The sequence below is a fragment of the Lineus longissimus genome, chromosome 5 (genome assembly GCF_910592395.1).
Source record: "Lineus longissimus chromosome 5, tnLinLong1.2, whole genome shotgun sequence".
NCBI classification, from domain to species: domain Eukaryota; kingdom Metazoa; phylum Nemertea; class Pilidiophora; order Heteronemertea; family Lineidae; genus Lineus; species Lineus longissimus.
In genome coordinates this window covers 9,138,118-9,163,701 of record NC_088312.1, presented here as the reverse complement: position 1 = coordinate 9,163,701, position 25,584 = coordinate 9,138,118, and the positions used below count along the sequence as shown (strand labels likewise).

The 25,584-nt window shown below is 42.6% G+C and overlaps 1 protein-coding gene and 1 long non-coding RNA gene across 2 annotated transcripts; one reads left to right on the top strand and one right to left on the bottom strand.

Annotated features, from left to right (window-relative positions):
- The first annotated feature begins 193 nt into the window (after positions 1-193).
- On the top strand, positions 194-7,578 carry LOC135488091 (uncharacterized). The gene is made up of 7 exons (XR_010446923.1): positions 194-277; positions 2,101-2,218; positions 2,613-2,732; positions 3,238-3,356; positions 3,632-3,717; positions 3,931-4,083; positions 5,505-7,578. It is a non-coding gene; the product is annotated as an uncharacterized LOC135488091 (long non-coding RNA).
- A 1,791-nt stretch (positions 7,579-9,369) lies between these two features.
- Positions 9,370-25,201, bottom strand: LOC135487767 (mucin-2-like). Its single transcript, XM_064771841.1, has 14 exons — positions 25,150-25,201; positions 24,237-24,407; positions 23,335-24,132; positions 22,787-23,015; positions 22,447-22,576; positions 22,034-22,207; positions 21,762-21,867; positions 21,305-21,415; positions 16,107-21,074; positions 15,646-15,732; positions 15,211-15,525; positions 10,984-14,921; positions 10,809-10,847; positions 9,370-10,518 (listed from the first exon to the last, which is right to left on the bottom strand). Exons 1-14 carry the CDS (start codon positions 25,199-25,201, stop codon positions 10,453-10,455), a joined length of 11,184 nt encoding a protein of 3,727 aa, XP_064627911.1. The 3' UTR covers positions 9,370-10,452.
- Positions 25,202-25,584: the final 383 nt, after the last annotated feature.

Here is a 25,584-nt window from a genome sequence, read left to right as displayed (position 1 = left end):
TGAATTCGGAAAGGTGAGAGAGAAAAATTAAAAGGGAAAGTGATGTGATTAAGGGTCTAAGTAATACACCGAATTTTTTAATTGCCGCCGAAAAAATGCTCCGTCTGTTCGCCCCAGCCGCCTGTTTGCCCCAGCCGCCTGATGATAATGACGTAATCACCAGATCGTCTGACCCACGTGCGGAATTTTCCACCCCGGCGGCATTTATGTTTCGAAACTTCTCCGTTTAATTCTCTCATTTCACCTCTATTTCATGCATGAAGACAACTTTGGGATGGTAAGTTCATAGATTAGGTATCTTAGCTCATCCATATTCCGATGTTTTTGCGTTTCTTGCGTTATCGGGGCAGTAATAAGGGAATTTTGTGCGGTTGGCAAAAATTTTCATGGCGGCGTTCCGGTCGCACTTAGGCAGCGATATTTTCATAAAAAACATACTTTTCTATGTTCTATGATACTCACCAATGTGCCGGAGCCAGGTATTGTTGTTCTGTTTGTAATTATGCATCTGGTAAACTGAATTACGTGGAGATTTTACCATTTTTGTTGGTGAAAATCATGTTGAAGCTATAACTGAATACAATGTTTCTGTGTCATTTTGCGCCCACTGCGAATCACGTGTTTGCTGTGTGCATGAACAACGTGCATTGACTGTTCGGCTGTGTGACATTTGATTTTCGCGGGAAGAGGCCTAGCAGGGGAGAATGGGGAAAAAGGAACAGATTCTAGCGGGTGGGGGACTGCAGATACAGAAAGCGTTTTTTTCTCTTCAGGTTTGAGATAAAAAGCTGTGTTCTAACCCAGTTTCCAGCATGTCTACGGGGTATAGCAAGGCCATGGAAATAGACAAACTGCAAAAATGAATTGGGGCCATTTTGAAAAGACCCTTTTCACAGGCAAGCTTGGTTTACCTTGGCATAAAGGTAAAAAATAACAAGCTTATTTTAGCATTTTACTTGGAAGTGGTCCATGTCTTCCAATTTTCATGATATTTTGAAAGCTTTTGGTGATGATTTGATTTAAAACATTTCATTTCATGTCATGGTAAACTTACGCTGCCTGTGAAAAGGGTTCTTTGGACCACAATTTTCTCAAAAAACTTTCCCACAATGGGGAGATTTTCCAAACATTTGCATACAACTTTTCTATGTCAGAGGGAAAGTGTCCTTGACATCTTCACTAGAACTCTGTGGCATCCATACAATTGTTGAGGGGCTCAAGGTTGGTTGTGATTTTGTGACATTCACAATTTTTGCCTGCATAACAGGGATATTGGTCAAAAAGTGGGTTGTCCAAGGGGGGGGGGTTACCTGTCAATGTGGCAACCACAAGGAGGTGTTCTGGTTTCTGATACCCACTGTGGACAGGTAAATGTCAAGACCACAAAGATACCTCAGTGTTCAAGATATGTCCCTTCAAGACAAGCGAATTTCACCACCACAAATATATCACGGTGTTCAGATGAGTCCCTTAAAGATAATTGATGCAATTAATTAGCTCCTAAATTGTTTTTGGCTAAGGAAACAGTACCTATGACGTCTTCATTTAATCAACCAATCATGGTAGACTTTAGTCTCGTGGACACGCCCCACCTCTTTTTCTAAATGTTTTTTTTCTTTACTTGAGAATAGCCTGTCAGGCTGAAAGGCGGTAGGAGTTTTCTCTTGTCATTGTAGGAGTTTTCTCTTGTCATTGTAAATACTTTTATTTGTTTGTATGCGATGCATCGTACATGCATGGAACCAGTGTAGGAAGAAAAGGATGTTCCAACCAGCATCTTTTCAACCTTTTCAAATATAACATTACAACCACCAAAAGATCTGGGTGTTCAGATTTCAGATGTCCCTTGAAGTCAGCAAATTCTTTAAAAAATTATTGCATGCTTCTTATATAGATGAGCTTTTGCTGTGAGCTACTTTGACGACTTATTCACCTCTTTGCCACTGGTGTCCCATACAAGTTTGCAAAACTTCAAATGCGGACAATTAGATTCCTTCAGCTATTGCATGCTGCAGAAATTTCTGGATGTTACCACTGCTTTGTGTCATTAACACTTCGATATTCATCTTTAAAAAACTAGAATTTATTGTTTTATTGCAGTCCAGCCAGAGATGTTTTTCACAAGAGTATAATGACAAGTACTGAGCTATGGATTCAATTTGCCTCACCACCATCCCCATTTTCAAGCAAGAACCAGCAAGATCTAGAGAATATCAAGGTAAGAATTTAGTTGATTCAAAATTGGATCCTTGCCTCCTTCCCATGGGTCCGCAAAGACAGACTTTGTACAGGGTAATGAAACATTTCCAAGTGGTACCTTGAGGACATCTACAGTTGTGTCTAAGACGACACTAGTTACATAACATGAAGATGTGTACCCATAGAGTTGAGGGATAGATATAGAGAAGCTTCTTGATGTTGTACTTTGAATTCAGCATTCGCTCTGGATGAGGTTTTATTCTCCTGAATATTCCATCTTCCTTAATTTTTTAGTGCCCCACCTATTGGGTTTATTGTCCTAGTGACTCCGTCTTTGGCCATCTGGCTTCTGGATGTGGTTGGTCAGATACATTTTAATATTTACCTTATAACTTTGAATTGTTTTATTGCAGACCGCATCATCAGAAATGTTTTTCCTTGTGTAGCAAAAAGTGCTGAGCTATGGATTCACTTCACCTCAATGCCATACCCAATTTCTAGGAAGGATCAATTCATATTGTGAACTTATAGAGGTAAAAATTTTAAAGTGTCCGTTACATTCCACAGTCACAAATTTCTGTGGTCTGTGAAAACGTACTCCCTTCTTTGAAGTTCATTCAATAATACGCCAAGGCTATGTGTTCCAGCCTCGTTCCCATCATCTGTCTGCTGATGCCTAACTAATCTCCCAAAGGACTATATAAATTTGAATTACATTTTTTTGAAAGGACAGATTCCAAGGTCATGCCTGACCAGACCATGAAATCTGTGTTTTGTCCAAAGAGACTGAACGAAGCAGGTGTCTTTCAGTTGCAAATGCAGAATGGGAAGAGACTGGGATATGGTACTTTACCAGAAAGAGAGGATCACATCTGTAGCCAAACTAAGATGGTCAGTTGGTGTGCGAGATTTTATTTGCACACTAATAGGACAGGTACACAGCCCTTTGCTGGGCTATTATCCTATGGGACCCACCCCTGTCGCAGAAAATTATATTATCCTATTCCTTGTTATCAACAAAATGGTTTGCTTCTGCAGGATCAATATTGGAGACAAACAGGCAACAGAGCTTAAGACAGCGACTGGCCAGGATGGTGCTGGCAAGCTGCGACAATGTGTACAACTGTTGGGGGAGAAACTGGAGCCAAGCATATCGGGTATGGTACTGCATAGGTTTTCATTGACAACTCAGTGAACTTTGTGAAATATATGTCATGAATGTCTTCACCCAAGTTTATGGAAAGACCATGCTCCTCATCCATTGTGGAATGTAAGGTCACAATGCATCCTCATTTCTTTTGGTCTTTTGTCGACTGCAAAAAATACCAATTTTTCTCCTTTCCCATGTGGTTCTTGGGACCCCTGTAGTAACTGCTTCAGGGGCAGTCCTGGGATGCTACTCCCTCGATTCAAAAGACTTTCTTCAATCCAGGTTCTCTAAGCATAACCATGTACCAGTAAGATGTTACGGGAGTCACAACCTTGAGGGGATTTAGGTCTTTACCTGTCCCAATCCTGGTAGGTAAGGTTCTAGTTGACCATAAACCATGCAAGAAGGTCACAAACTAGAGGGAATTCATGTCGTCACAGTCTGGGTCTGTTTGCTGTCGAAAATGACGAAAAATTGTTTCTGAACAAAAAACAATAGCTGACACTTAATCTCATTGTGTTCTCATAATGTCACGAAATTCAGCCAAGTTTTATATAAAGAAAACTGTACTCCTTTTCCAGGCCATGCTGTAGATCATGATCCGGTCCATGTATAGTTGACCAGAGGGACGCGTAATGACGTTACGGAGTGGGAGCCGCAAGATTGGGGCAAGAGATGGCGTGGTAACCAAGGACAGTGCCAAAGGGAGACGTGAGAATGACAGAGTGAGCACAGTAGGTACATCTACCACCATTCTGACAGCAGACTTATGCAAGGGTACGACTGTCTTGGGAGCATCGTTGGCAGACTTGATGCAAATGACCTGAGCCGAAGAACGAAGCTGGCAATGCTGGCTTGAGAGGTGTGCTGAAGAATCTCCCTGGGATCAAGCCTGGGCATTATTGCGTGGTAGCCAGCAGTGTTAATCAGATGATGACAATGTTACAATGTGTTTACAATTGGTCAACTTAAACTTTACCTCAGTATCTAAATAAGCCAATGAATGACAAGGATAAGGTGGAAGAAACTAGAGACTGAAGTTTTTACAAAATGCCTAGGTAGCTGGGCGTCTATCAACTATGCTACCTTGATTACCGTATTTTCCGGATTATCCCCCGCACTGCCCTATGACCCGCACCCCCTTTGACCATTACCTAAAGCCACGCAAGACCCGCACCTGATTATGACCCGCACTGCTCCAAGACCCGCATTCTCCAAAAATAGTAAGCCATTCATTGATGTTGACATCCTAGAACCGCCATGTTTTTTTTAATTGTTAACCAAAGTGGATCAATTCCAGCATGGCCGTAACTATTTTCCCTAGCGGAGACATCACAAACTATGCGATCATGGTGGAAATATTGGTTGAAAACAATGCGAAAACGTTGGACATAAATCCTTATCAAGTAACCAGTTTGGTCCCCTTTTTTTTCTTTGGGGTTGGGGCTTATCCCTCTCAGAATCCACGCAAGACCCGCACCTTTGTATTACCCGCACCCCCACTTTTTGGGCCTGTTTGAGGGCAAAAAGCCGCGGGTCATACGCCGGAAAATACGGTAGATATTGAGAAGATAAACGCTTCAGCATGATATCAAAGAATCTTGCGTTCAGTAATGGCCAACAAATTACTTGCATGACAATTCTAAAGGCTTCAAGATCTTTTTCAGCCTGTTTCAAGATCAGGGGTGTGGCTGTCACCGAGGTTGTCCAAGAGACACCCGGTGCTATATTACTGTTGAAAAAGGCAAAGCGGTTTGGTTTGGCATGGCTAAGTATTGTCTGACAAACTGTCAAAAAGGTGTCTTATTTCTTCCTTTTGTCTGAGAAACAGTAATGCCAGTCATTGTACATGTGACAGTGACAGCTTAATTGCCAACACAGGAAAAAAATTTGATGTCGGGCCGAGGACAACGCAAAATTGGCACCATATTGGATTTACAGACAGACTGTACAAACTTGGCAACAGCAAAATAAGCCAGTGACAGTGAGGACGAGTCTGTGACAGGATGCTTAGCCACATATCTTCAAGGTAGCTACCTCTGCTATAATGATAATGAAAGGATGAATGCCAGCAGGATGAACAGTGACAGAAACTTTCATGTGTAACAGCCTTGAAAATTTATGATCGTCCTAATGGTTTTCACCTCTGTTTCAGCATGGTTTTAAGATTGGAGGAGAGGGATATCACAGAGGTCTGGAAAAACTATTGCTAACTAGGATGCACCCGCATCTAGGACACCTGCTGTAAAGGAGGCCTGGGCAATTATCTAATAGTTATGTGGCTTTCCCTCAAACTGTATACTCTTTCATGTCGATTGTAAATTAGTGTTGCTTGGTAGTAGTGTTCAGGGTCTTTTTGTCGAACAGGCACATCTGCATACCAGTAGTTATGTGCAGACTTGGCTCTTTCTTTGGAGCAGTACAGTTGTAAGATAAATCCTGTTTGTAATTTTATAAATTAGTTGCTCATTAAGGGCTTACGAAGGTTTTGATGCCTTGCTGGCATATCTGCATACCAGTAAATATGTGCAGATTCATTTCTTGCTTTGAAGCAATATTGTTGCTACACTCCTAAAGCGGTGGCAATGTTCAGGTCTTTTCAGCCTTGCGGGCAAATCTGCATACCAGTAATTATGTGCAGACTTGGCTCTTCCTGAGATTGTAAGACTGGGACCATAGAATGTAACAAAAATAATCGATGCCTATTTACAAATGAAATGAAGAGTCTGCATTTTGGTGCAACTCCATATAACTGTCCGGTGATTTCGCTCTGAACTTGTGACACTCTGATCGGTCTGAAATAATCATTATCCCGCCCCTCTGGGAAAATTTTGCAGCCAGATTGCACCATTTCCTGTTACCGTCTGAGAGATGGCGATGTCAGGGGCGCATGACGGTGGTTAAACCTATTGCGAATGGGCAGCACAATTGGGTGTAGGATATTCGGAAACCATTGCACACTCCTGAATCTGCGGTGGGTTGGTACCCCACGCTACGTAAGGAGTAGGTTGACGGGTAAAACTTGGTCCACGTGAATGGGTCGTGCCTTAAAAATGATGAGAAGTTGCGAATTGACGCCCTGTGAAGTGTCCCTCGACCAGCTAGTGCTAATCCGGTCACTGTCTCCAGGTCACCACGCCTCGGTCAATGAGCGGGCGAAGCACCCAATGGCTCCGTCAGGAGTACATCGTCAACTTCAGCCCGTAGTCAAACCGGTACACGCACAAATATCTTAGTTGAGAGTGGGGGACATCAGTAAATGCTTCTCATCGGGGTAATACAGTACCACTGTATACAATGACCCCATTTTTTGTTGGATAATCATTTCCGCTGAGGAGTGGTCGATAATGAGAATTTCAGGCCAGTCTGATTATCACCAGTACAGAGGGCAATTATCTAATAGTTATGTGGCTTTCCCTCAAACTGTATACTCTTTCATGTCAATTGTAAATTAGTGTTGCTTGGTAGTAGTGTTCAGGGTCTTTTTGTCGAACAGGCACATCTGCATACCAGTAGTTATGTGCAGACTTTGCTCTTTCTTTGGAGCAGTACAGTTGTAAGATAAATCCTGTTTGTAATTTTATAAATTAGTTGCTCATTAAGGGCTTACGAAAGTTTTGATGCCTTGCTGGCATATCTGCATACCAGTAAATATGTGCAGATTCATTTCTTGCTTTGAAGCAATATTGTTGCTACACTCCTAAAGCGGTGGCAATGTTCAGGTCTTTTCAGCCTCGCGGGCAAATCTGCATAGCAGTAATTATGTGCAGACTTGGCTCTTCCTGACATTGTAGGACTGGGTCCATTGAATGTAACAAAAATAATCGATGCCTATTTACAAATGAAATGAAGAGTCTGCATTTTGGTGCAACTCCATATAACTGTCAGGTGATTTCGCTCTGAACTTGTGACACAACTCCATATAACTGTCAGGTGATTTCGCTCTGAACTTGTGACACTTTGATCGGTCTGAAATAATCATTATCTCGCCCCTCTGGGAAAAATTTGCAGCCAGATTGCACCATTTCTGGTTACCGTCTGAGAGATGGCGATGTCAAGGGCGCATGACGGTCAGGTGATTTCGCTCTGAACTTGTGACACTCTGATCGGTAGAAATCAATGATGGGCAGAAAGAACCACTCCCTGTGTTTGTCTTTGACTTAAGATCCTAATCACTCTAGGAATTTCTGTTATTCTTTTTACCACGAGCAGGCCCATTTAGGCCTACAACCTGTCATTGTTTTAAATTTCAATTAAGAATAAAATTGTAAATTACGCAAATGTCATTTTGTTTGCTTTGGTGTTGTATTGTTAGATTAGAGCTGCAGAAGAAACTAAGTAAATAAGCAGAAGAAACGTTTTGTAGGGACTGGTCTCTGCATCTGTGTCTGGGTGAACTAGTACTGCTCTAAAACATCATTTTTCAAATTCGATTAATGAGATGTCCTTGTATACCTGAAAATTATGCGTCTTTAAATTTCACCTAGGGTGGCATGATGGGGACATTGTCACAACCTATAATGGACACTAATGAATCTGATTCAGATTTGTCATGGGGTGTGACATGAAGATTTGCACCAAGTGTAAAACAGTGTGGTATATGCCATGGGGACAATGTCACAACCGGTGATTATGGCCTAGCTGTCTGACAATGTCCGAGGGTGAAATTTAATCTTGACCCCTCCCCCGGAATGCACATACTAAATAAGTAGCCCTCTGTTCACCATGCTGCAAACAGGTTGATAGGGACAATGTCACAACCAGTCCTGTGGGGGAGGGAAGTGAAGCCCTCAATCCCTAACACAGTAGAAGAGCTACTAAATCTATTTACTTGGAGTGCTTAATTCTGATTATAAGCTTCAGATGCCCCACTTACATTCCAGACGCAATTGGACAGGCCTTTTCTTATCGCCTGGTACATAGAGGAAGGACAATCAGGATGGCGAAAGGGACTGTATTGGAGTGCCTAGCCTTGTTTGGCTCTGGTGTGGTAATGGATTAACAAAAATAAAGGAGCACAGTAGAACTGCTCTATCAAGGACACTCTTGGGACTGACAAGTGCTGTCCTAGAGGTGTCCTGATAAGAGAGGTAAAATTTAATGGAAACTACAACTTTGGGACTAAAACTAGTGTTAAAACTAGTGTTAATAGATAGGTGTTTGCTGAGGTGCGTTCCACTGTCAAAAAGTCTTACTGCAATTGCTAGGTTTCAGTCTATCATCGCAACCGTCATCAAGTTTTAAAATCTTTGTCCAAGACGTGAAGAAAATGAATATAAATGGTAGATCTGTCGAGGTTATTTGCAAGACTAGTACATGCAAATACAGCTTAAGGGCCCCACCCTGTGCGTTATGTCATTGGCAATGCCAAAAAATCTATTCATGCAAAATGCCTAAAAACATGCTCAATTTAATAGGAAAGGGACTTAGGCGACAGTAATGCTATCTAGCGGTAGAAAGTGGAACTGAGAGTTTTTGACGAAGATTTCAGTTCTACTGTTTGCCGCGAGACAGCGCCACTGTCGCCCAAGCCAATTTCATACTGTGTTTCATTTGTCAGTTCGGGGCGGGAAATTCAAACCAGGGTCAAACGACATTTTTGCTCAGTACCGCCAACTGGTGATATAAATCGAAACTAATCTATTTTATATCACAACTTCTATATCATAGACCTCTTCAACTTTATTTCAAGCTTTCATCTGCTGGAATAAAGCGACAAAAAATTGTTTTGTAATTCCCCAGGAAGTGACCTATTTTATGTATTTCCAGAATAAGAAATTACACAGAGACTAAATCGTATCAGTACCGCCAACTGGCGATATAAATCGAAACTAATCTATTTTTATCACAACTTCTATATCATAGACCTCTTCAACTTTATTTCAAGCTTCCATCTGCTGGAATAAAGCAACAAAAAATTGTTTTGTAATTCCCCCAAAATTTTATGTACGTATTTTATTTATTTCCAGAATAAGAAATTACACAAAGACTAAATTGTATCAAATAAATTAAGGTATTATTCAAGAGCAAATAAAGCATCTATTGCAATACAACATACGTATGTACATTCATTCTGAAACAAAACAAATATCATCTTAATTACAACGGGAAAAATTTTCCTGAGCTTTAAATTACCTCAGCGAAAAACTGTTTTCTGCCTGGCGGAGACACACCACACCTGGTGGATGTCAACAGACCCGTTCGAGCCTTCATACTTGAGCAAGGTACACTTGCCCAGATACATGTATATTGACAATATATGACGAAACCATTTTCAACTAAAATGAAACACCAGTCGGTCCGAGGCCCACAGATAGAAAATCAATTTCGTAGAAGCATACAAGACAAATACATTTACGGTAAACATGTACATTTGTGATTTGTAAATGACAGATCATCACTTTATCGTCTCCACCTCATCCTGGAGTCATGAAAACATGCTAACCAATATTTTCAAGTTTTCAGCAGTAAAACTGGCCACCAGCCAATTGATTATTATGCAAGCCAGGTAACACATTGGATAAGGTCCAGCTCCCAACTAAATGCAGAGTGGAAACTGGACTACAAGACAGGGGAAGATACAGGATCCTGGATTGTGGGGAAACATGGAGTATGGACAAAACCAGCGGAGAACTCGACAAAATATATTTATTCAATTTGCACATAAACAGGAGTGGTTTTTTTATGTAACTTTGAAAGAGAGAAAGAGTAATTGGTGGTGGAGTTTCAGAGTTGCTGTGTGGACTGGAGTTCTGGGATGTATCAGAAAATGGATCCCAAACAGTAACAACTCTAACAATACTGCATTGGGAAGTACCTCAGAGTATTCATGTGAGAATAATGAACAACTCAGACTTACCCAGGGGTGATTATGTCGACATAGATACTTTTAACTTGTGAGTGGTGACTCCAACTACCCCACGTTACGGACCTTTTCACTGATGGCACATACACATATTTACACAGGTTTATTGCAAATTTATACTCTGATCACAACTTGAAGCTTCCAGATACTTGCTCTGCAGACGGGTCTCCAATATGGTAAGCACAATGCATATGATGTGTAGATACAGGGCAAACTCATTTGTTCAGGCGAGCCATGTCTACTGGTGTGTCTTTCCTTTTGAGTGTTTCCTTGGACTCAATCTCTTCACGCCAGGTTTCATCGACTGAAGGAAATATGTGACAAATGTTATCAGTTATTGGAAGTCTCCTTGTGCATAAGGGACTTCTCACAAAAGGTTTATAAAGTACATGTAATAGACGCAAATATTTTTTAAATTTTAAGTATCAAGTTCCAATATACATCCTCTCATCACTGCCAATTGAAGGCGATTCTTAACTTTTAAGGCAATTCTAGATTTTGAGTAGGTTTAACATCAGCAACATACTTTAGTTCTGCAAACTGAAACTCTTAATGAATTACTAAGAGTTATCAATAATCAGAAGGGAATCTTACCGTTTTCACTTTCACGACTTTAGCAGGGCTCTTGGGAACCTGAAATACAGTCAGTCGATTGGTTTGAATGAGGGCAGAAAGTCCGTCATGTTAACACAAAGGGCCAGAGGCCTGGAACGGTGCCGTTAGGGAGGTCACTTAAGAAAGGGCTTGACCAAACAAACCAGACACTCACCTTTTTCTCAAACAGATCGCGATCCTTCTTCTTCAAGTCGCTCAATGGGTCCTGGTTCATCACCAACAGCTTTCGTGGTGTTCCTTTCCTCGGAGTTTTTCTTGTAGTCTCTGGCATCTGTGGCTTCTCGGGTGTCTTGAATACCAGGCCAGACTGTTTATCATCAAAGGCAAATACGCCTCGACACGTTGTTGGCAGAGTTTGAGTGGAAGAAGGAAACACAGGCTGGGATGTCGCAGTCGACGAAAAGCCCAGATCAGGCAAGTAGTCCAGGGAGGAATCAAGATTGTCCTCTTTTTGAGGCGTTGTGTACACATTGACCAGAAGGCCAGGCGACCTAGAATTTGAAGCAGACAACGACTTCTGCGGAGTAATGCTCATGGCCATGGAAACTAGAGTTTCTGCTGCATTGATCTCCATGTCCTCGTCGGAATCTATCTCACTTTTGATTACCGTTTCTGGTGATCTATCCGGGCTGATATCAATTGGGAAATACTTCTCCGGTGTCATCTGCGGAGAATAAACCTTTGGCGTGCTTTCATCTGGTAGAACAGAAGTTGAGTCCTCAGGTGTTGCATGTACTTCATTCGTCACAATTTTAAGATGAGGTATCTTCACTTTCATAAGATCCTTTTTACTTTTTGACTTGGAAGATGTGACCAGTCGTGATATTTTATGAGCTTTCTTCTTTGGACTTTTCTTTGCTTGTCCCCTCTTTGGTGACGTCGAACTGGATGGCACAGTCACACTCGTCACTGTTCTCTTCCTTGGACTTTTTCTTGGCAGCGGCTTTCTTTGTGAATGAGAGGAAGAAGGAACATATTTTCCTCCTTTCTGTGAATTTTTAGCTGGCGATTCATCACCAAATATTTCCTCAAAGTCCATGCGTATTTGTGAACGTGGGCTAGGTTTAGTCATTCTGTCGCTAGAGTGCGTCACAGTCTCAAATGCATCAGATGATTTACTGGAATGTTCTACACATTTAGTATCACTTTTCGATGCGTGCGTCACACTACTTTTTGTTTTCGAGCTCTTGGGCAATTTATTGTCCAATATGGCATCAGATGTCTGGCCGTGAGATGTTTTCTGACTTGCGGAATTCCTTCCAGAATTTTCAGGTAGAGCAGACTTCTTTGATGAATTTGCACAAGAACGTACACTGTCAGGTTTGAAAGCAGAGTTCGATTGAGAGATCGACACATTCTTCACTGGCAATTTCGCAGTTGATTTTGAGCTTTTTGCCGACTTAGAACTACTAGTCTTGTGACGAAACTTTGAGACCAAATCAGCAGGAATACGATATACAGATCCTTGCACTTTCTCTCGCATTTGGTTTTCTGGACTAGTCACTATAACAGAGTTAAACACATCCTCCAAAGAACTAAGCTGCATCTTAGATTTTTTTGGACTATAAACAACTCGAAAGCATTCTGAATCGTTTGATCGGACAACTGAATCAAGTACCGCATCTAAATGAACTTTGGTGGCCTCGTTCCCTGCTACACGTCTACCTGTAGAATGATTGCAAGAAGCTTCAACACTTTCTGTATCAGTTGCATTAACATGTACTTTACGAACAGATTTCTTGGCTGAAGTCTGACATTTATCGCCCACTTTCTGCTCACTCTTTTTGACAAGAGTACGAGCACTGTCGGACTTAGAACTTCTCTTCCTCACACCTGGTGACTTTTTACCCACAATTTCCCCTTTTTCTCTCACCGACAGTTTCTTAAAAGAAACTTTTTCACTAGAATTACATGCAGACTGATTTTGTAGTTCTCCAATTGAAACTGCCTCAGTACAAGACGTCTGCTTTCGAGTTGATTCAAGGTCTACATTCGGAGGGGCACTTATCATGGAACTAAAAGAATTGTCACTCATGTTTCCGTTATCACAGGTATGACCATCCTCCTCTTCCTCACCAGGCAACCATCTCGCATCCTTTTCAACAGACATCCTGTTTTTCACATCTTTTTCGGCTGGGGTTTTCAAATCAAGGAGAAAATTACTTCTTCCATCACCACCTTGTTCGTTTTCACTTTCACTATCAATTTCAACATTAGCAGAGTCTTCTGCTTTACTTGTCTCCCCTTCATCATCCTGATCACTAGAACTGTCTGGCACAAACTTTCCCAAATCAAGACCTGCAGCCTTACAAAGAGCATCAAGTGTCTTTCGATCTAATTCAACAACACCTTTCTTCTTTGACTTTTTAGCCTTCATCCTTTTCAGTGATTTTGAGCCTAGTCCATGCTCTTTAGAGCTACTTCCACTGATCCTATCCTTTAATCTAGAACTACAAGAGGTAACCTTGTCCTTTGTTTTCAAACTACTAGCAGTAACCTCATCTTTGGATTTAAAAGTACCAGAGGCAATCTTATCCCATAATTTGGAAATACTAGCAGTGACCTTGTCCTTAGTTTTATAACTACTACTCCAGCCCGTATCCTCTGGTGTAGATTGACTACTAACAGCCTTATCATCACGAGAATGTTTGTCACTTTTCGTCACCGGACAAGATTGTATGAATGAGGAATCCTTCAAAACACTTCCCAATTTTTCAACTTCCAACGTCTGCGCAACCTCTGGGACATTCAAAGTCTTCTCTGCTTTGCTGGACCTGCGTCGAGGGATGGGTAAAGGGCCTAAATCATCAGAGTCCGAGTTATTTTCATCCGTAATACAACCATTCTTATCCTTGCCTAACCGCGGCACATGAATTTCAACTCGGGCATTTAATTTTGGGTCCCTGAACACTGTGGTGTTAGACACTCCATCACTTGTCCCTTTCTCCTGAATGACTTCATACAAATCTTGATCCACTGTTGTCCTTGGCTGAACAGTCTCCCTGCTGCTTTTAGATTTTGAAGCGGTTGTCGATTCCCTATCAAATTCATTAAAGTGTAATACTCGAACATGCGGTTTCGCTTTAGACTTCTCTTGCCTGGCTTGTTTTACTCCAGGCAAAGACTTTTTCTGGAGAGTAGCGGATACCTTTGGCAAATGTCTCTTTGGCTGACCAGGCCCCTCCTTAGCTTTTGAAGGCGGTAATTCAGTCAAATCACTAGATTTTAAGACATTGCCTTTCTCTAATGGAGAGGCAACTTTCCTGGGACTTTCTGGTGAAACCATCCTGGTTGCTGTCGTCTGAACACTCGACACAGTCTCTGGCCGACTCCTGTGTTTACTGCTGCTCCGTCGTTTCTGCGTACGTCTTCCTCGTTTTGCCGCCTTGCCTCTTTCTTTCTCATTATCAACCTCAGAATCATCATTCAACAAAGCGGAAAACATTTCAGTGTCTATAGTAGGTGTAGCATCGTTCGGTATACAGAGGACTACTTCATTCTGACTCCCTTGCATGTTAGAAATCACCGACTCTGGCGGCAATACAGGAGAAGTCAAGTCAGGTTTAGACTCCTTAGTCTTCCTCTTAGACTCCTTTTTAGACTTCCTTTCTTTAGAAACAATTTTCGACTTAGCACCAGTCAATTTCACACCCGAATCTGTTGAACTACTCAAAGGAGCCTTTGAAACCCTACTACTAGTTGAATGTTTTGAAGTATTCTCAAAGGCTTCCACAGACTTTTTAACAGGTGACTGTTCATCACCCTCCAAACCTAAGAAAATATCCTCAGAGGGCATATCCATAGAGACATCAGCGTCTGCTAGAGGTACATCCCTGGCTGGCGATTGTAGCTCCTTTTTCTTCCTCTGTTGATACTCCATGGCCGCAGCAACAAGGGGACTAAACGTGTTCCGCTGAGCGATCCCAGTTCGTTTACGTGGAGAGATCTCAGATATTTCTGGTGCTGTTTTTCTGGATTGACTATGAGAAGTACTTCGGCGGTCCCTTGCTGAGGCTTTGGTTGGCCTTGAGGTTTTGGGCTGTTTGCTTGTATCTATCTTTGGGGATGCTATTCTGACGAGGGCTTCGAGGCCTGAAAAGAAGCGAATAGTGGTAATCAAATATGGCAGTTACACGTACTGTCCGCAAGGGAATGGCTCGCGAGATGAAATAACTTGGCAATGAATAATAAAAGTAAAAGCCTACGTTCAAAATTTCCAAAGAGAGTTCTAAGTTAAGCACCTTTAGGAAACTAATAGGATCATTGATAGGCGCTGCAAACTTTTTACATATCTTTTTATCATGAATAATGATTCATTTGTTTTCCACTAAAAAGAATAACTTTTATCAACCGGAATGCACAAACTTTATAAAGCACCCACTAGGAGATATATTCCTAATCCACTCTTCTTGTTCATGCTCTGGTATGTACGGAGGTGTTTCTGCTATCACCAAGTCTGTTGGGCTCATCATTGACTGGTTTGGCTCATTGACAGCTGCCAGCCGGGCCACTCTGGGAACAGGCTGGCCAAGGGGTACTGGCTGGGTTGAACAGTGGGCAGGCAGAGTGGAGGAGACTTGCTGGACCACAACGGGAGCAGGCTGGGTCAGAGTTGGTTGTGCTGTCGGTTGTGGTAGATTAACAAGAAATTGAGGCATACTTGGATTAGGTTGTGAGAAGTTCGAAATCTGCGGTGCTGCAAAGAAATGACAAGTTAGATAACACAATGAATTGTACCTGGCTGGAAACAAAATTAAAGTGAACAACTAAAAACACCTCACATCTTATTACAGACAACTCTTCCCTGAATACTGACCTTGAACTACTTGATTCATAGCTGGCAAAGTCACATTTTGAACAGGGACAGCTGGTGGTGTGGTTTTCTTGGAGCTCTGCGATGGTGCTGAAATCAGACCAACGATTGAATCAATAGATATTACTGACAGACATCATTCGACCATTACAAGATTAACTTGGTTTGTCATGATACTCGGGGATTGACGACACAACAAGTCTCTCATTATGATACATGTAGATCAGAGACAAGGCAAAGTTGTTCACATACCCCGTAGTTTCATTTCATATTCAAGCTGAAAGTTATGAGCAGTGTATAAGGTCAAATGTAGCACAGCACAAGAGATGTATTTTTGATTTGTTGTAGGGCACTACTCCAGTTCATCTCCACCACTTTCTCAGCAGAGCTAGATTTCTTTTGTCTAAACTGAGCAACAGCATTCAGTCTGTCAAGACGACAACAAGAAGGCAGTCATAACTTACATTTCTTCTTCCTTTTTTTATACTTTCTCTTCCAGCGGACTGGTTCAGCAGTCGTAGCAGCAGGAGTCATGACAACAGGAGCAGCAGGCGTGAGGGACGATGTTGGGAGCACAGCATACTGTCCGTTCAGAAGCTGCACTAATATAACACTTGACTGGACTGGTTGAGCAGGCTGTATCGTGGGCAAGTTCATGGAACATATCGAGGAATTGATGGGCATGTTGACTGGAGCACTCTGCACAGAGAAGGATTTGCTGACGGCAGGTGCATTCACTGGCGCAATTTCCACAGAAGGAGTTCGGACACGAGAGCATGAAACTTGGTCATTTGGATAACTTTCCTGATTTCCTGTAGATTCATTTGGAAAAATACCACTCTCCGCAGCAGCAAGTTCGATTGGACTGGTACTGGTCTCCTTTGGAGGAATTTGACTTGGTTTTGTGGATTCAACTGCAACTACAGCAGCAGCAGATGAGGAAGGAAATTTAGGTTGTGATTGTGAGATGGATGAATGTCTTGGTTGTTTGTTTAGTTTGGTAGTTTTCGCAACGTTCCTTGTTCGCTCTGGCAGCCTCTGAAGAAATTCGTCAGCATCAATATCAGAATCAGGACCAAGAGACATTGTTGGAGAAGCGACCACATGATTGTCAATGATCGAACAAGACTCCAAGATAGGTCGGAGTTTGCCACGCATTGGACTGAGGTCCAGACTTGGATTAGACTCACAATTGAGTATAGAGGGAGTCCCTTCCTGTTGGCCTTTTGCAGCACCATGAGAGTGGCAGGCGTCAGGTTTGGTGGGAGTTTTCAGAAGAGCAGCCAACTGTCCAACCTGAGTCACAGAATGTTGACTTCGCGAAGGAGTTCCACGACTGGGATAGGTCACGGACTTAGTCGGCGTTTTTAAAAGTTCTGACAGCGGTCTAGTTATATCAGCCATTATCTTTGTTTGTTCTCCGAGGTCAATGTTGACGATATCATGCCACATGGACGAAACACCATCTTGGGTCTGATCTCCAACTGGTGCAGGTGAACAGAATTTATAGTTTTCGACTTTGGCTGGTGTTTTCACTGGTGATCCAGTCACAGATGGATGAGGAGACAGTGGAGAAATCGTCTTTTTACAAAGATCACCGACTGGATGGGCCTGCAAGAAGTCCAACAGCTCAACATTATCACAGTCATCCACTGGCACTGACTCCGTCCGGCGTTTCTTTGCCTCTCTCTCGCTTTTCCTAGATTTCTTTTTTCTCTTTCGTCTGTTCCCAATTTTGCTCAGCTCTACACAGCCTTCAGTTGACATTCCCTCTTGATGTGATCCACTGCCCTTCACCAGAGCCATATCTGGAGAAGTGTTTACAGAAGATCCACTCTCAGACACCAGTGCGACGCTTGGATCTATCAAAGCCTGACCTGCTGTCTCACTAGCTGCAACTTGTTCAGTGTTGGCCTTCACTGCCTCATTTGAAGTAGCATTGTCCTTCTGAGAAGAAAGGAGGTTTCCGATGAAAGACGCTCTCCCTGAGGTGTCTGCGTTGCCAAACATTGTATCAAAAGACTGTGAGTTGTCCTGAAGAAGCATTCGGGCCTCTGGGCTTGCGATATCTTTCACTTCAACAGGTATCACTTTCATTGGGAGAGAACTCCCTTGATCTGAAGACAGTTGCTGCTCTCCTGGGGTGCTCTGGTCAAAGGAGTCCAGTGGAGTGAGAAATATCGGTATGACATTTCCCTTCTGTGTTTTCACTTGGATGACACGAACTCCGGGGTCTTGCAAGTTGATGGAGCTCGGTATGGGCACTTGATACGAGGGAGCAGGCGGAGTCCCTATTTCACTCACTGAAGAGGTCCTAGAATGTGTCTTCTTCTTCTTTGAGCCACCCTGCTGGTACTGAGGTGACTGCACGAAAGCCGTGTTCGGCTCAGAAACTGGGGTGGAAAATATCTGTTCCTGAGCAGCAGAAAAACCCATCAATGCGCCAGCTGACAGTGGAATATCCTCGTTTTGAGAACTGGCAACCGGTGTCGTGGAACCAGTAGTTTGATCATTTGGAAGAGGAGGCATGGAAGCCAAGGTGCTGTGCACTTCAGCAAGGAGAGCTCTTTCATCATCGAGTTCTTGCTGTGTGAAAGCAGACGGTATCTCTTGGCAGGCAGATGTGGCAACATGGGCTGAAGCAATCTGACCCGACGACGTATTCAAAGACTGAGAAGTCGGACAAGACGCTGGCTGATTATGAGGCAACAATCCAAAGTTTGTGGTGATATTTATCTGTGTCGTTTCACCTGACACTGTTGTCCGTTCAACCCCTGGAATACTTTCTGCGTATGCTTGGAAGGCGCTTATCGTTTCACTGGAAAGTGACTCCATCATGACCGTGTGTTGTTGGTCAGACATTGGGGCATCACCATCAGAAGGCAAACCTGTCGAATTTGAGTGATTCAACTCAAATCCTGAGTTTTCAGACTCTCTTTTTCCACTGGATATCTGCATTCGCACCAGACCTCCCTTGCCTTTAGACTGAACTACTGAACTGTGTCTTGAAGGACTGGGAACATCTTGACCAGTTTCAATCACTTCACAAGTTTGTACTGACTCGGACAGAGTTTGAACATTCTCATAACCGATCACATTTTTCTGCGACTGATTATCATTTTCATTATTCTTTAATGGACTAGGGCAATCCTTCTCAACGTTTGGTATCTTGAAAACAACCGGGTGCTCCTTTGAAACGATCTGGGTAAAGTTCTGTGGAGATGAATTCGGACTTGGAGAATGAGACTTCACTGGTGTGCCACGGCTTCTGTAGAACAGTTTCTGCGGAGTGGCACACGTACTTTTTGCAGGAGAAGGCCAAAGGATGGCGTCCACTGCTTGTCTTTGTTCTTCCCTTACAACAGTGGCGACAGACATGCACGTTTCATCACTCTCATTACTAATGTCTTTTTCGTCATCTGAGGAATGTTTCGATACCTTCTGGGGAGTGGACAAGATTGAAGCAACAGCCAGGTTTTGATGCTGGCTATAGTCCTGATCAGTTGTCTGGACCGGAGTCATGCGCAATGCACTGTAAGGTGAATGAGTACTGCAACAGCTGCCAACACTTGGAGGACCCTTATTTGGAGTCAGGTGATTATCCAAGGTTTGCTCCTTCCTAGGGGTGATATGCACTTGCTTGTCTGGAGTTGTACTCTGCATTTTTAAGAGATGATTTGAGGCGGCAGCCAACTTATCAGGGGTCATTCGGCTAGTCATCACACGCTGCACAGCCTCGCTTAGATTCGGACTTGCTGTTGAAGCAACTAATTTTATCCCTGCAACTGCTTTATCAGGAGTCCTATTCACCATGAAAGGCACATTGGAAGTTACAGCTTTTTTATTTCTGATAGGAGTGGCTGGACTAGAAGTTGACAGTGGTTGAGACGGGGAAAATTCGGCAGTCATTGATAAAACTTCACCGGGATCCACAGAGGTTGGTTCCGTTGAACTGGAGGAATCTTTCAGTTGCTCTGGGTCAGATTCTGTTGTCACAGGACAGAGTGGAGAGCGACCTTCTTTCAGTGAAAGTCCTTCTTTTATCATTGGTGATGCGGGTGGGACCAGGCCTGGTGTTCGAGGTGAGACGGGGTGACACATGAACGGTGATGGTACAGAGGTGGAGAAGCATTTTGGTGGAAACTGTGATGCTGGCGATGGACTTGGACATGACTTAGCAGTACGTGGAGAGTCGATCTGTCTGGTATACAAAGATGGTGCAGGACTGAGTGCAGTCGGTTTGGAGGTAGACACTTCTACTTCTAGGGCCGGACTTGTTACAAAAGGACATCCATGAGCCATTGTGCGTGGTGATGTAGATTGGCTGCTGAACGATGAAAATGGTGCGGACGTTTCCCGAGGCGATTGTGATGGACTTGGCATGCCATGGGATGGTGTATGAGGCATCATCGGTGTCTGTGGGGAGAACGGCCCTGGTAAGAAAGGCGATGGTACACTACTGAGTGTAGTTAATGGCACGCGCCGAGGTTTTGTAGAATTGTGTCCAACTGTCTGTGGTTTCGTAAACGAAGTATCTTTGGTGGAGAGGCGGACTTCATCTGCATTTTTTGAATGTTCACTCTCGAAGGAAGCGGAGGCAAATTCAATGCATTCAACATTTGCTGGAGCTGGCCTCATTTCAAGTACCTCCATTTTCCACTGCATACCAGAATCCAGACTGAGGCCATCACCAGCCCCACGTTTCCTTGGGCTTATCTGGGGAACTTTGCTCAACGATCGAGTCTCCTGTGCAGTTTCTCCACAATGCACCTCATCCACATGATTATCCTCTTGATCTGAACAGGGTCTGAACTCCATAGATGTGTTTAACGGATTGGTTGCAGGACTAGAATTTGGCACAGTCGTATGAGGGGATGCCTCAGCACCATCGCTTTGCACCTTCTTAGGCACGGCTTGATTTTCACAGGGGGCTTCAACATCTATAGGCGCAGGACTGTTTGTGTGCGAAATATAAGGTGATTTGAGGTCCATAAGTTCTCTGCTAAAATGTCTGACACTTTCATCACTGCTATTAGCAACACCAGACTTATTCAGATCATGCGTTTCACTCGATTGAGTATTCCGATTTCGCTGAACAGGAGAGTTTTGAAATTTCCCCAGACTACCAGACACCATTTTCTCCTCAGATACTGATCCAATGTTGACCCTCTCTATAAAAGCATTATCAGGCTGATCCATTACAGCATAAGTAACAAATTGACTAACTTCTGATTGCACAACAATTTCAGACTGAGGGTTTGATAGGTTCAGAACATAAACAACTTCAGCATCGCATCCCTCTGTTGAAGTATCAAAATTTTTTAGATTCGTTCCCTGCTGATTGAGAGATGAACTTGCTGCAGTATCGTCTGCAAGAGACACCATGGCATCGAGTCGATCAAGTAACGTATTCTCACCACTCAAGTCTTTCCCTGAAGGAAAAATACAGCACCACTTTAAGTATGAACACTTACCAATGAGAATGGAACTTCTAGGCGTAAGGTACATTGGTACAATTATAGCTCAGGTAAATCATGCGACTACGGTGTAGAAAATAGCTGGGAGAACACATTGAAAAGCCAACTCAAAGTATCTCTATGGTAGCGACTATGTTACCACAGTTACCCAAAATAAAATAACTAGAAAAGTAACTTTGACCAACCTGCAAGCTCAGGTGAACGTGCCTTCAGATTTCCATTAACATCACAGTGGTTTTCAGGCGGTGCTTCAGTCATCTGCTGTTTACGTCGATTCTCAAGGAAAACATCTTTCTCTGAAAGTGTTCAGTAAAGGAGTTCAAACAATAGAAGGGACATTACTATGATTAATGCAACAACAGGTATGCCACAATTGTAATGTTTTCAAGAGAAGTGAATCACACTTTTTATAGCACAGTCTTTAAATAATGTCAAGTTAACCATTTTGTCATATGAGCATAGGGTCCCGATTTTAAGCTACGCCACAAGGGCCAATTTTTTTCGGACTTTTACGGGCATTCACTGCCAAGGTTTTATATCAGTTTTTCTTCTCCTAGCCTGGTTGCCTACCAGGGCAAAGCAGGCCAGTCTCCCCTCATCCCCCCGACAGGTGGCACTGGTTTACATCACCGATAAACTTACCAACATTGAACAAACTAAACAGAGCATCAAAAGCTGGGTCATCCTTGGTGAGTTCCACTATACCACCAATGGTCTGCTCATTTACGTGTTCATTTACAAAGCTCTCCTGAAAAAGAAAAAAAATCTATTGGAACTGCTCTCACAGTGAAATGGCCTGCATGGTATCTCTCTCCCTGAATTCACTCTTGTGAGCATTTTCATGTGCCACTACAGTTAAGTACCAATCGAGTTTACTGGACTCGTGACTCCAGATTTATTTGTGCAAAACTTGCCTTTGTTCCAAGGAAATTCTCCAAAGATTGCTGATGTTTAACTGTCTCTACTGCACACGGCTCTGGGGCCACTTGTGTTGTGCTCACTGGATGATGAGACGCAACCACCTGGTTGATATTGTCAGCAAGTTTCTCTTGGAGATGAGTATTTTCTAGCAAGTTTTTAACGATGCTCTGAAATAAGCAAGAAAATGAATGAACTGAAACTGGTGGAAATGGGAATAAATCTGCCGAGACAGGTTTTTAGTCAGTTTTAGCAGACAAACTCATGCTTAGGTAATACAATGTCTAACTCGGTTGTGAGTGACCAACCTCATATTCATAGTTCACTGCAACAAAAGTTGTCTAAGATGATATTGATTCCATCAACTTTTTACTACGGAAAGTTAAACTCTTTTGCTTTGAGTACATACCGACATATCTACAGACACTGGGTCATCAATGGGAAATGGAAACGAGTAGAGCGATTCATCATTCATAAATGAAGGTGCAGCAGCGGGCCGGGAAACGGGTGGCTTGTTGAATCGACGCTTTGGTGCATGGCTGGAAAGAAATATAAACTTTGAGATTCAGACTAAGTCGGGAGAGTTTCAGAAAATATGGTCAATCAACAGAGGCAACACAAAAGAACAGATGAAAGACTAATTCATTTTGAGGGGAGTTAGTCCATGCATTTCTTATTTCATCCATTACCGGGTCCTCCTTACTTCGTCGTTCAAATGCAACGCTTCAAAATGTTTAAAAAATATCCACCTTTTCCTCTTTGGTGATCTACCAACACTAATCACAGAAGCAGTATCGTTAAACTTGGAAGGAGTAGACATCATGGATTGCACATCAACATTTTTGAATGGAGTATGTAGACCTGGAGGCTCCTCGGAAACTTCTGGTATCTCTAGGGTGAGGGGTTCCATCATCTTGACCGGCGTCTGATGTCTCCTTGGAAGTTCAGCAGACGTGGAAGGCTTTGGTGAGGCAGTTTCTGTAAAAGATCAACAAGTCAAATTGTAAAGTACAAGGGGAAACCACAAGACATTTTGACAAGGACATGGTAATTTAAAAGGGTCCAGTAGCTCCACAAACTGCACACAGAGACAAACACATTCCCTGTCACTTTTGCCCTTTGATGCATATTCAAATTTGCAAACATTACAAATATTGGGTGATATGAATAAAGACTAGCAAATGCTTTTATCTAAAACTCCATGTACATTTACACTAGGCCTTTCTGTACAAAATTGAAGTAAAAGCATTTGCTAGTCTTTATTCATATCACCCATGGGCTCATTAACTTTTCTTACCTCGAGTATCACAGTTGTCATTTTCTTCTCCCATACTGCTACCAGTTTCCTGATTATTGCAACGACCCCCATCAACATCAACATCACCATCAAACTCTGGTGCATCATAACCAGTTTCCATCCCAAAGTTCTCATCCTCATCTGACGTAACTGCAGCTGCCTGGCAAGAATTGGCAATCTTTAACCGCACCCTAGGAATGGCCTGTTCATTTTTACTCGATGCCGAAGCCACAACAGTACTCTCCCACCTCTGCTTCAAACCATGCGCAAAATCACTTCTTGAACGTCTGCTCGACCTATCAGTTCTCCCCGACTGATTTTTTGTACACTGTTTACAACTATCATCCTCATTACTCTCAAACAGAATCTTTTTCACTAAATTCTTAGTTTTCGGACGAGTTCTACTTTCACAATTTGTATCATTAACAATTGTTTTCGAACTTCGTGATTCTCTAACAGATGATACTGTATTATTAGCAGAAGACAATCGTGAATCAGTCCCAGATTTTCCCGCCTGTGAAACAGCTTTCCAGGCATCTTCTAGTAGTGATGTTGTCTGCCTTGACGCCTTTTTTGACCTTGATCGTTTCGTTTTCTTTTCAAGATTGATTGTCTTTTTTGGAAAACATGGATTTGGAACTTCATTTTTTGCATATGGCCCTGGTGACGCATCGTTGACAATGAATGCTGATCCTGGAGCAACATTTTTTCCCCCTTCTGCCGGAGTGTCCAGGACCAATCGCCTGACCTGACCGTCCCCACTTACATAGTGCTGTGTCAGACTGGTCTTGGTTGAGACTGAAAAGTAAGAGAACACCAGTTCAAGGAACCATCCAAACCATCATTCTGAACATATGGTTAGATACAAACAAAAAGTTCAACATAAATAATGTGATACAAACCTGCTTTCTTGAGGTCAGCAAACTCATCCAGGTATTCTTCAAGTGTGCGTCCGTTCACCTTGGTAGTGTACTCTCTGCCACGTTCCAGTAACATGGCATACTCCTTCAGGTGAGGACACTCGCCAAGAAATGCTTTAAAAGCACTGTTGCAGCTCTCCGTCTTTAGGTAACCTACAAAGACGCACATCAGATGACAATTAATATAACTTGTGAAGGATGTAGTACAAATTCAAGACGTCACTGGCAACTAGGCGTCCTATTCCTAACCAGCCAAAGGTCAAAGGTTTACCGTAAGTCATCCTAATAGATTTATACTACTACTATAGTGGTCATCAACAAAATATAGACCGTCTTAACACATTTGGCTTGATTCAGGTCATTCTAACAGCAGGTACACAGTGAGAGTGGAGAATGAAGAATAGCCTAGGCCTTTTCGACAAACACGAATCAGAGCCCAAACAAAACAAATGTGGGGTGCAAATGTACACACTCTGATTCTGAACACCTAAACGTAACGTCGTAAGAAGGCCTACGCAGACTTCGGACAGTGCCATAAGCCACTGTGACCCTTCCAGGTGAAACGCTTGGTCAGGACCCTTGGCCTTGACCCTAGGCCTAACAAACTTCAACAATGTCAGAAAGCCAAAGTCAAGGTCAACTGCTGTGTCGATTGAAGATGACAACCAAGTAGGTGATAACATGACGTCGAGAATCTTTCATTCTTTTCCAACCATCCTACATGGCTCAGCAGCCTCTAAACCTATGTCCACTTGGCAAGTACAACTGCACTGCCCCCTGCGTACACATCATGGAAGTTTTGTGGACTATGCATTGCATACATGAACTTCTTTTCATGTTTGTTGTTTTTTTGCATTCTCAGTTTTGACAAAACAGAACAGCTTATTCGGCGTACCTAGCACAAGGCGGGCTACTTCTGAGGGTAGAAGTCTCTCCAGCATATCCATGTTCAATACTCATTTAACACAAAATGACATTATTCATTGATATAAGTACTTTATTTTCTTTTTCATTCAAGTTTTCGTGAAAGTTGAAAATCTGAAAATGGCGGAAATTTTTTGTTAACGTAAAGCGGGTTTTTACGACATTAAATTTATTTTTTCGCTGTTTTATAAACTTTTGTAGGCTTGAATTCAGTCTAGGCCTATATGAAACTGGTGTCAATATTGTCATGAAATTAGTAAATAATTCTATAATTGAAACCTTAAATTGATGTCGTAAAAAACAGTTCAAAAGTATTACTACGTGCAGAGCATGAGAGGCGGGGAATTCAAATTCCCTTTTTATGCAACTCGCGACTGATTCACCATGAAAGGTGGATGCTGGCTAG